The 12,554-nt window shown below is 45.3% G+C and overlaps 1 protein-coding gene across 1 annotated transcript in view; it reads left to right on the top strand.

Annotated features, from left to right (window-relative positions):
* NSUN6 (NOP2/Sun RNA methyltransferase 6) overlaps window positions 1-12,554 on the top strand; it is a 131,197-nt gene that overhangs the window by 30,264 nt on the left and 88,379 nt on the right. Inside the window, exons 3-4 of the mRNA XM_086941956.1 lie at window positions 1,529-1,608; window positions 5,914-6,023. Coding sequence (XP_086798082.1) covers window positions 1,529-1,608; window positions 5,914-6,023 — 190 coding nt within the window. The remainder of the gene's footprint in view (window positions 1-1,528; window positions 1,609-5,913; window positions 6,024-12,554) is intronic.

The raw sequence follows: 12,554 nt of genomic DNA, 5'->3' as shown, positions 1-12,554 counted from the left end.
TTCAGGGAAGGATGAGTGTGCACAATGATTTAGGTGAGCATAGAACCCTACCTAGATCCCACCCAATTTAAATTTGCATTTGAAGCACAGATTGAGGATGACAGTCGTGTGCTCTGTGAGACCTCTGGGTCAGTTTGAGTGTGCTCTCTTCTACCTTTGTTAAAGTAGGTCAGTGGGGTGAGGAGACGAAGAGGCTTTAAGCACCATCTGCTTCAGCGAAAGTCATGGCTATTATTTGTATGGGTGATTTATTTTCTCAATTTCTAATTCTGCAAATAAACATGCAGTCCAGGTGTGCATTTGCTATGGTCACGTTGCAACCATATGTCACCCTAATCCCTGGCAAAAAGGTAACTAGCAGTTGATGAAAGGTGGAACTGTCATCTGTTGCGCCAGGGAGGGCAGCATACTTATGTGTGAAACATAGGTTGCACATTGGCGGTAGTTGTCATAATATGATCTCTGCTTGGTTGGCTGAAGTTCCATGTGTGAAGTCGATGGTTCCTAGTACATGGGGAAACCAAGAAATGACATCCTGTTGCAGTGACTATTGCATGGTCATTAACTGTGGAACTCAACCGGCAATGCACCTCAGTACCTGGTGCAAGCTCCAGGAATTGCCTGCATGTGAGATGGCAGCTTTGGGCCCTTGGGTACAGAGCATCTCTGTGTGTGTCTCCTTTCTCCTCCTCAAGTGGTTGCTCTTCTGGGTGAGGGCCGTGCAACAAATACAGAGACCGACTTGGTAGAAAAGTAGTTGTGCCTGCAGCTGGTTTTGTTGTGCTGATGATCTAAATGTGGTTGGTGGCTTGATGTGGAGCAGCTTGTGAGTGGTCTAGTGCAAGTGTTGTTAGTGAGGCCCCATTTCCTTGGATTGGTGGATTTCTGCAGATCTTAAAGTTTCCTTTTTCAGATGGATTTTTTAAAATGTATGTTTATTTAAGTGTTGTAGTGTGCGTGGTTGGGATCTGCTTTTTGTGTTCATATGAGCAAAAGCGTCTTTATTTGTGATTGCTGATTCATGTTCCCAGTCGCACCATTATTGTCTTTTTTGTTTTTTAAACTTTTTTCCGTTTTCTGAATGTATGCCTACTGTGCGAATACATTTTATATTTTATTGTGGGTGTTTTTATCTTTTCCCAAATGATTAATTACGTAAGCACTTAACTTTTCTGATCAATAGTGATACACTAGTTTTAATATGAACTTTTGCTGTCAGGCAGGTACAGTCTTTATTGAAAGCCGTTAAGCTGGCTCAGCTGTTGCATGTAAATTCCCTTTTTGTCTGGTTTAAAACTTCATCTTCATCTACCGACGATCTGTCGAAGATTGCTCCTTATTCACATTCGTTTTCGGTTTTGTTATCCCTCAGACTATGATCTCCGTTTTGTTCCCTCCAGCAGGTTTATTGATGTTTAAGCCAGAGAGCATGTATTCTGATACAGCGGATTTCACTGCAAAGCTTTACGGCCCTTGGAGGCGCTCCAGTCTACTTGCCTTTGCTGATTTACACTTTTTGTTTTTACAGCAATTTAAAGGCCTTACTGTTCCAGTCCTTCAGCACTCGGTTATCCCGGATGTTTTGCTAGTCCCAGTCATTGGTCCAAGGTTTGTCGTCTTTACAGTTTGTTATAATTAACATTCAGCAGTAATTACGTTTTCTGAACGTATTGAAATTATCTAGGGGATGCAGGGAAGCATTTCACAAACTATGTGGCTTGATGGTTACTTTCAGAACCTGACCCTCCCTCCCCCCTCTCATAAGTGCCTGCAATATATACCTCATTACACGCATTGCCTGCAGACACATTAAAATGTATCTTTCTGTATTGTAGGGATTCAGATGGTAAGGAATACCAACTTTAATGCAGGGGGGATAATCTCCCTACCAAAACTTTGTGGTTCTTTTCCTGTTACAAGCATGTTTCTACTTGACACACTTATAACAAGAATAAGCATTGCCAATTGTTTCCAATCTGTCCATTCTTCTGTCCTTCCATCCATTCACCTGGCGAACTTTTCACTCTTCCATCCAACTTGCTTCCAACCATCCATGCTTCCACTATCTAGTCATTCTTTTATCCTTCCCGTCACTTTTTTTTTCCTTCTACCGTCCATTATTTCCCCTGTGTATTTACCCATCTTTTTTCTTCTCTACTTTCCTTATCCTTTTCACATGCTCTTCATTTTTCTGTGTTACTCTGTGATTTTTCCTAGTTTAGTGATTTTATTTCTGTGTTTCCTTCACCGTACATTCCAGCCCACATCCCATGTGAATAGTATGTTCATGCAGCGTTAATTATAGCAGTCTGCAAATGGAAGCAATCCTTGAATAGCCAATTATAGTTTTGGTAGATCCAAGTTGTCTACACCATCAGCAGCCCCGACATAAGCAGCTAGAGTGGGTTGTTCCTTAACTGAAATCCGCTCCCATAAGGCTTCGTCCGTGTTCATCAGTGAATATGGAGCTCATTAAAAAAACATGCTGCAGCAATGTCTTGAATGATAAAGAATTTAATGTGTGATGATTCCTTGCACTATTAAGAAGTAAAAGAGTTCCTCAAGCAGAATGACCACCAAACAGACAATAGCAAGAGATACCTCAGGTCTAAAAATGCATGACTAGTCACGTGCAATTATTACAATTGACTAGTGCTGCCTCTGACGGACCTCTTGAACTGAGGCTGAGCGAGTACGAATGACGCTGACAGAGCTCCATCAGCAGTCGGTGCTCACTACCCCCCCCCCCTCGCCCCTCCCTCCATATTCCTGGAAGGAGAAAGGATGACGAAGGCTGAATATCAGTGCGAGAGACCTGTCATGCGCTGCTCTCATCCCCCGCCTGTCACGCGCTGCTCTCATCCCCCGCCTGTCACGCACTGCTCTCATCCCCTGCCTGTCACGCGCTACTCTCATCCCCTGCCTGTCACGCGCTGCGCTCATCACGCGCTGCTCTCATCCCCCGCCTGTCACGTGCTGCTCTCATCCCCTGCCTGTCAAGCGCTGCGCTCATCCCCCGCCTGTCAAGCGCTGCGCTCATCCCCCGCCTGTCAAGCGCTGCGCTCATCCCCTGCCTGTTACGCGCTGCGCTCATCACGCGCTGCTCTTATCCCCCGCCTGTCACGCGCTGCTCTCATCCCCGCCTGTCAAGCGCTGCGCTCATCCCCTGCCTGTCATGCGCTGCGCTCATCCCCTGCCTGTCACGCGCTGCACTCATCACGCGCTGCTCTCATTCCCCGCCTGTCACGCGCTGCTCTCATCCCCGCCTGTCAAGCGCTGCGCTCATCCCCTGCCTGTCATGCGCTGCGCTCATCCCCTGCCTGTCACGCGCTGCGCTCATCCTCCGCCTGCCACGCGCTGCGTTCAGTCCCTGCCTGTCACGCGCTGCGCTCATCCCCCGCCTGGCACGCTCTGCTCTCAGCCCCTGCTCTTTACAACTTCAGACTTCATGCTGCTGGGCACCTAGAGCAGTGGGAAACAGGCCCTAGACTGTGTGGGGCGCATTTTCTCAACCTCTCCCTATCCAGGTTTTACTGAAGGCCTGCAGGAACAGGCCAAAGCTATTGAATAGCCTCTTGTGCTTCTACACCCTCTTCACAGGGTGTGACTGCGAGCAGGAAATGCGGCTTACATAGAAAAACTCTCACTTCATCATGTTGAGTCTGTGTGCATGTCACAGGGAGCACAGATGATACAAAAAGGGGGTGGTGATGAACAGAGTGTCTGAATTAAGCTGACCACTCTTACCCAGTCAAGAGATCAGGGCTTGATCCATCACCGTTATTTAGCTCACTGCATCACCCCAGTTCAGAACCTGGCTATATGCAAATTAGTCTGACCCAGTGCCTCATGGGAACAGGGCAGTCCAAACTACCAAGGCAATTCTTTACCGGAAAGGAGACAAGCTTCCGGGGACCGGTTTCTGGCATTTCAGCCTCCGTCGGCCTGGCTTGCTTGAATCCTGGTGGTGCAGTGAGCAAGGGACTCATGTCTGAGTATACCCTGCCACACTTGTGGTGGCCAAAAACGATTCAGGGAGCACAGGGCCTGATATGAGAACTTTACACCAGCCCCTGGCTGAAGCACCCTCTATAGTCCCTGGCTCTCGGTTCACTGTTTTTCCAGCATTCACGATGCCCGCCTAAATCTACCAGTTATAATTACTGAGGGCGCTCTTTGTTATGTATTTTTTTTTTTACATTTCCTTCTGTATCCATCCTTATTTATTTTTCATCTGTGTTTATCCATAATTATTTTGTGATTATTGGAAAAAGGAATGCTGCGATATATTTCCACGTTTTGTTTTAACCAACAAATATTTACTCATATTTGAATGTTCAATTAGTTTTAGCCAATTCAGTAAAATACAGTCATCTGAAGTCATTTTCATTATAGAACAGCATTAACAGCGGTACTGCTGCAGCTATTTAAGGTTCATTAGCAAATATGTTTTCTTTGTTTAACTCCCCTACCAGTCCGTCTGCACAGCTATTGCTATAGCTGTGCATGATTGACTGTAGTGTGAATTGGCCAGAAGAAAACGCATTTTCTGTGTATTTTGTATTTCAAAATATATTTAGACAGGAAGATAGATGGTTTTCGGTCTCTATTTATCTGCAGTAATCAGTAAAAACTACGAGCCTTCATAATAAAGAATCAAAAGCGCTCTTAGTACATACAAATATTATTACAAGTGCTCTCGGTATACTGTACTCGTATAAAGGTTCTCGGCTTTGTGCCTCTGGATAACAACGAAACACACCAGTGAAATGCAGTAACCTTACAAAGTACACTTGTGGGTTCTTTCTCCCATGCACGATACATGGGGGCGCCCACTCTGTATATAATTAATTAAGAAAGGAAGTGGCCATCCACAAATGTGATGTGCGCCCCTTTGATTTTTGCAGCCCGTCATCCTTTCTAATATTAGTATTTTTTATATCTGTAGTGAAAAAGCAAGTAAACAGCCATCCTGAATCCAACGGAATAGAGAAAATCATACTTTTGTTTCCTCTGCTCTTGTAGAGCACACTGTTGCTTTGTAGCTAGGCTCACTTTTAGAATACCCGCGTCTAAATTCACAATACATACATACTTAATAGGAGGACAATCAATGTATAAAAAATTACTTGTAAAGAATTCCTAAATCCTCTGTAGGTTTACAGGCTAACCCAATGGATATACTCCTCTGTAACCCACCATATCCTCGTTACATAAAGACGGATTCTGATTAAAAGAAAAATCATACACATCTAGTGACTGACGAAAGCGTGCTTTCTAAATTAAGGACAGTTAACTTGGCTTTTGCCTTGAATTTAGGTGGCAGGTAAGATACCTCTGCCTTTGTGCAATCCCAGAATTCTGCCATACTGGCTTGAGAGGTATTTGTTTGTGGCTGCTAGTACAATTGCTCATTCCATTGTGGATGTTGAACGCACTCCACTTTCTTTTAACAGTACCAGTGTTGTATGCACATCACTTACCTCTGGATGTTACAGAGGCAAAGGCCATTCATGCATATCCAGCAGCCCGGTATAGGATTCCATTCAGTGGTATCTAACACAGTGCTCCAGTCTGACCACTTTAGTCAATGCCATTTTCAAGATGGATGAGATTATTTTTATGCAATTATTATTTAGAGTATTTGTGTGTAATGTAGGTCTATTGCATACAACACACACTGCTTTTTTTGCAATAAGATTACCCATTGCATATGAATTTGTACCCTGAAACACCCTCATCAATTAAAAGGCTGCTATGCATTTTTCTCTGATTTTAGACAATTGGAAATAATTCCATTAACACAGTGCTTTTCCTTGGTGTGGCTAACGTTGCATTTGGTTCTGCGGAACGTGTGATTATCCCTGTGGCTTTGACTGATATTGGATTTCTCACCTACGTTTCTAATTTCAGGAGGACCTTAGAACAGCATCCTTTGCAGGTTATTGTTGGAGCCCAGTGTGGGAATGCGGTGCTAAGAGGAGCCCACGTATTCGCCCCAGGGATTGTGGCAGCCTCCAAATGTATGTAATCAATGATGAGACAAGTTTACCTATGATTTCTATATACATTACGGTTGATGCCGCGGTCTATAATCATTGATACACCAGCTATGTAGGAAGGAGAAAAGGGATGCAGTGGTATTGTTGGGGACTATCATGAAGTGAGTGAAAGAGCAGAGAGGGTGACCCTGGAGGAGTGAGTCTCTTGCAATATTCCTGTCAAGAGATTATCAAGGTATCAATGCGTGTTTTAGTTGCATCAAAAGAAAGGTTGTAGAAGGAGATTAAATCGACATGGCGCATGAGGTGATGAAGGAGCAGAGCCTACATATGCTTTCTCCCCTCTGATTTGCTATGCTATATGCCCTCCCTGTGGCACCTAAGTAGTCCTGGCCTGATGTTTCCACTGCTAAGGAATCCCTCTTTGATCCCAGTACAATAAATCGACTACTGTACCATGCCAGACACTCTCAGGCAATTTCCTTTAAGAGCTTTGGTGAGGTGGTTGTGCAAATCGAGTGTGTGTACTTCACAGCAAAGTCCTTATTGTTATACACTCTGGTAAGTACAGGTTATCATCTTACTGGATCCATAGTACACTTTTGACATTCAAAGCCAACGGAGGCCACTGAAAAAAGACGCTGATTGGTAGCGATATTTGGAGATCCCGTCTAGAACAGGGTGTCCTTTTTTCTTTTGGAATTTTATTGTCACTATGATTCAAGCCCAATTATAGCAGGACAATTAAAATACATAGAACGGTTTCCAATGCCTGCCGATTGGAGGAATGTGCGAGGATGTTTAATGAGTCCTTTGCACATCCAGGGCACAACCTCCTGAGACTTAATTGTAGTCCTATAGTGTCATGGAAGACGATAATGCTTTTACTGCAGCAGCCTCAAGCAGAGGCGTAGCTAGAGCTTGTGGCGCCCGGGGCTATCCCTCAGATTGCCGCCCCTGGGGGGGTGGCTGAGAAAAAGGACGGCGAGCACTTGAAAGAGGTCCGAGAGACACGTAATATCGCCGCTAATATCTACCTTGATCATGCAAGTTACCTGCACATACATGACACAGTCCAAGGCTACATAGTTGAATACACTGGTGACCGGCAGTACAAAGGAGAAAACACAGACTGCACGATCTATCTGGGGACTCAGAAAAAACACGTGTGACACCCATCGGAGAGCTGTGTGAACAAATACCTGGTAATCCCCTCAGCACAATGCAAACATGCACATACATGAAATTGTTCGAGGATCCATCATCTACAGCTGACATTAAATGACCAAATATCATGGTCCCCCCAATTAACTGACTTCATTTTTGGATGTTCAAACCTTGCCTCATGTTCAACCCCACCAAGACTGAATTCCTTGTCTTTGCCAAGAACAGCAAGAAACAAGCAGCGAAAATCTTGATCTGTGATATGAACCTTGATGGCTTTAAATCCCAAATTCTACCCATCTCCAAGCCACTTGGATTCAACCTGAAATTGCTGTTCGAGCCCCCACATTCTTGCACCAGGATGGTGCCTATTCCCTGCTCCATGGCCTCCCGACTGCCAACTGCACCCCTTTAAGGGCATCCTACATGCAGCATAATGCCTCATCCAGGGCCTGAAGAATTCTATTCACATCACTCCCCCATCCTGACGGAACTCCATTGTCAGCCTGCACCATCTTAAAAACCAGCTGCATCATTTACAAAGCTGTCGTAGCCAGCACCCTTGCATAGTTCAACATCTCTTCTGGCTCTACGCATATACTCAGTCAGACACCATCAAAATGGATGCAAAGCAGTATGAAAAACAAGACAACAAGCCTTCATCTATGTATCCAGGATTTTGAACAACATCGCCATTTCCATCAGTAATGACCGACTAATGCTCTAGTTTAAGAAATCGTCTAACTCACTCCTCTTTAAAGAACATTACATCACAATAGAGTAACAGTGCACTTCTGCTCCCAGAACCCCGCTACCTCTCTAATTACTTGAATTGAATTTAAAATATTTATTAAGCGCAGCATTCACCAGCGGTTTCTTGGCGCTATGGAGGGCAGGGTACCAATGGGGGAGAGTGACCACCGTACCAAGGACTGGTGGACCTAGGGAGTAGTGAGAGCATATCACAAAGGAAAGGCCTGTTTAAAAAGAAAGGTTTTGAGGTCTTTCCGAAAAGGAAGATAATGTGTTGCCAGTCTTAGGTGGTCCGGTAAAGAGTTCCAAAGGTGGGTGCCAACGTAGAAAAGTTCGCCCCACCCCACTTCTTGCGCTTAAATCGGGGGACCACCAACAAAGACTGGGAAGAAGAGCGAAGCCCTCGGGTGGGGGTATACTCCCTGATCATGGAAGAAATGAAGGCGGGAGCCGAGCCCCGCCGGGAGTGAAAAACCATGCAACCCAACTTAAACAAGGCCCTCTCTTTAACAGGCAACCAATGGAGTGCCTTAAGAATAGGAGTGCAGTGATGCGAACGAGAAAGGCCAGGAATAAGTCGGACTGCCTGGTTTTGAACCAACTGAAGTTTCCGTAGACTATACCTGGAATGCCATTATACAGGGCATTTGCGTAGTCCAGCTGGGAGACGACAAGAGCGGACATAATCAACTTAAGTGCCAAAGGAGAAAAAAAAAGGGAAACAGTGCGAATTGTGCGAAGAGTGAGAAAGCAAGAAGAAACAACATGACTAACTTGTGAGTGAAGAGTGAGTTGATTATTGAGTTTAACACCTAATGTCTTGACTGAAGCAGAAGGAGAAGGAGGGGGCCCAAAAGAAGAAGGCCAAAATAGAGAGTTCCAGGGACTGGAGCAACCACCCGTGAGGACCAACTCGGTCTTGTCCGGGTTCAACTTTAGGTGGTTGTGGTTCATCCAGTCCCTGATGAAAACCATAACTGACTGAAAATTAGAAATAGAATGAGGAGAGGAAGAAAGATTAAAGATAAGCTGGAGGTCATCCGCATAGTTGAAAACGGTGACCTCCAGCTGCTGAAGAGCAAAAATCAAAGGACAGATATAGAGATTAAACAAGAGAGGGGAAAGAGAAGAACCCTGAGGGACACCACAAGTGACAGGTAATAAGGTAGCCGAAAAGTCTCCCAGCCGGACCGCCTGGGTGCGGTCCCTTAAAAAGGAGGAGAGCCAGACCAAGGCCGAGCCCCCAATTCCCGCCGCTCCGACACGGGACAGCAAGATGGAATGGTCCACCGTGTCGAAAGCGGCGGAGAGGTCGAGGAGCACCAGGGCCTGATGATGGTTTTGGTCTGCTCCCTCCCTAAGATTGTTAAGGATCGACACCACAACGGATTCAGTGGAGTGTCTAGGTCGGAATCCTGCTTGTCGGGGCGCTAAGCCGCCATTATCCTCAATAAAGGAGCTAAAAACCGTTGTTACATGCTTGCTGATTGTATTTTTATTTTTAGCCTTCATAGTTATCCACTGCCTTTTGGTTAGATTTGCACGTATACCTCTCAGGGCCAAAAGGTAATTTTATTCTAAATACTCCCAAATTCTGAATGGCCTTTCCACACAGACATCTAGCAGCCACTTGAGGTGACAAATTAAGGGGGTGCCAAGTTCAATGAAAAATTCTAATTGAAAACAAACATAAAGAAAAATCACTGATTGCCAGGTTTACTTACTGTGACAGTTGCTTCCAGATCACCTATGCCTATCATGAGCAAAGGGAACATTTGACAGAAAGTTGCACTTGGATAATGCCAGAACCTAAAACATTTTTCATTAGCAGCCTACAACCTCAATTCACAAAGTCAATTTCAACTAGGGATGGGTGGAATTGGCACAATTTGTTTCTGCGAGATTCTGCTGTATTACATAAAAATTCTGTGAGATTCCACAAAATTCTATGACGGGCAGAGTGGACGTTTGGTGCTATTTTTTAGTGCAAAATGCACCTTTGCATCCAAAAATGTATGCATTATGCGATAACAAAATAGTGCGACGAAAGACCACTCACTGCCCATACATACTCTGCAGTGATTACTGCAGAGTATGTAAGGAGGGAGGGAGAATTTAGTCGCACGATTTTTGGCTTAGCTGGGTTAGGTACAGTAACTTGCAAAACAATGTGCATAATCTAACAATGTACAAAAAAAATCAGATGTGAAAAAATCAGAAAATTTGTCAGGATAAAAAATACTTTGCTCACCCCCGGTATGTGCGTCCCAGAACCTACGAACAACCAATTGACCTGAAATGAAGTCAGGGCTGACTGAGATTATCCAAATTACACCGAGGCCATGCAGCCGTGAGTGAAAGACATGGACGGGGAGGTGTGGGGGGAAGAGATAGAATGAGTAAGCCTTGTTGGTCCAGTAATGGAAACAAAATAATTGCTCTAGTAGTTCACTTCCGTTTTCATGCATCAGCCCGTTTTTAAAATATCCACAACAAGAACAACATCATCCAGAGTTCCTTTTATGAGTGGGGGTGCAGCAGAGGCTCGCTCTCGCCCGCCACATCACATGCCACTTTATCAAAACTTTAGGGAGCTGCCCTGCTAAGTACAAGGACCCCTCCCCAGCCCACCGCCTTTCGCTTTTGCTGAGCCCCTCCGGCCCCCTGGAGCTGCGGGCCCAACAGTACCACAGGGGCTGCAGTGATACAATTCCACCACTGATGCACCCCACATTGGATGTGAGCAACTCATTTTTCCAATGTTTTCTCTTGTATAGATTAAAAGGAAAACTTAAATATTCGCATACCTAAATGTACATCTACTGCTGCAAAAGTTCACCCCTTCACGCATGCGGCTGAATTAGAGTGAAAGGTTAATTTGTCTTTTTCCTCCATTTAGCAGTTCAAGTTATATGACTAGGAGCCCCCCGTGCCACTTCTATGATTAATACATACCACTTTCCTGGTGATTAAGAAGGCTTTTCTCCGTCTCTTTTCTTAGAAAACATAAAAAGATGGCTCGAGTCCGTGAGCACTATTTTTATGAAGCGAGGTGAGCGCGAAATGCGGTGGAAAGTTTTACCCCCGAAATTCAGAGGGCCTCTGACGTCGGTAGCGTCGCGCGCGCGACCACACGCTCGGTGGTGGTGGTGCGTGCGTGTGCGCACTGCAGCCAGCAGTTGCAAGTCATTGCAATTCAAGAAATAAGCCCGCGGCCGCGCAGCAGTGGTGGCCCGATGCGGTGGCAGCCTTTACATTTATTTGGGGACACTGACACTCCCCAAAAAAATGATAAAGGCCACCAGTGCAGCGCGGCGGCCGCCGCCCACTATATAGTGCCGCCTGGGGCGGTCCGCCCCCCTCGCCCCCCCCTAGCTACGCGGGTGGCCTCAAGGATCATCCTTTTAGGTGTAACCCAGTAATCTGTTGTGCATGACCTCTGCTCTTTCTTGATGGTAATGAAGTGATGCTGTCAAGTTTCACAGCCAGTGTTACTTCACAGCTGGAAGGAGAATGTCCAGCTGGCGAGATCCCTCCATCATGGCGAGCATGGTTCCATGCTCAATTGGCAATTCTCAGTCTCGAATTCCTATGTCTGGGTTCCTAATGTTTGGACAATTCCATATAAAGGGGATCTTTTTGATTAAGAGTATAGATTACAGCATGTCAGAGAACCTCGATATATCATCCATTGTATTTAAAACAACACAACTGCAGCTGACCAGGGCTTCGCGCTTAAATTTCAAATATCGGAGAGTCAGTAAGACGCTGTGCACGAAAACATCCGGAGCTAGCTGCAGAGAAGCTCCACTGTCAAGACAGTGGTTGCCAGAATTTGATCCACCAGCAACTTGAATACTCTGTGATTTTTGCATGCGCTTGGCTTCCACACGGGACTCCCCTTAAAACAATCTAGCCCTGACGAAGTTCCCACGGTAAAACGCGTTGGCTGAGGCCTTCTAAAGGATTGAAACAATAAAATAACTTTTTCTAAATATCACAACTCCTTTGGACGCCTATTTCTTGTGCACCATCCCTCCCTATAAGAATATCATCCATTTTACTTCTTACTGTTGACCCACGAAATGTGCGACCTTTACTCCAGTATCTTTCTATTAAACATGGCTCAGACTGAAAAACAGGACCAGTTTCCCAAACCATCTATACCCGCTAGATCGCCCATTTCTTTAACTGCACCAGTTTCTATTGTACAGCCACGGTACTATTTGATTTTGGGCCATCCACATTTTCCTACGGACAGAAAGGATGCTTGGTGATACTTTACTTGTTTATTGCAAGGCATAAAAAATTCTCTATATATACTTCAGCCTGATCTGCACAATGAGCACATTGTTTTATTCTCCTATTGGACTTTGTCGTTTTCCTTCTTCTTCCCCCATCCCCCTTCCCCCCCCCCCCCCCCCCACCCTCTCACACCCAGCTCCTGATCTTACTTCTCTCCACGCTTTCTGGCTATTTTAAAGCAGGCAGTTGATTGGGCTTCAGCTGTGTTCTCCATTTTCACTCCTCTGAGGAATGTGGAAATAGAACCTGCGTTAGTCGAGGGGACTGCTCCTCTTCACCTGCGCCCAAGCACTCTTGAGGGAGCGGCTTTGAGTAATATGTGCTTTAATC

The sequence above is a fragment of the Lissotriton vulgaris genome, chromosome 10, assembly GCF_964263255.1.
Source record: "Lissotriton vulgaris chromosome 10, aLisVul1.2, whole genome shotgun sequence".
Lineage (NCBI taxonomy): Eukaryota > Metazoa > Chordata > Amphibia > Caudata > Salamandridae > Lissotriton > Lissotriton vulgaris.
This window is presented reverse-complemented; position numbering and strand designations above follow the sequence as displayed.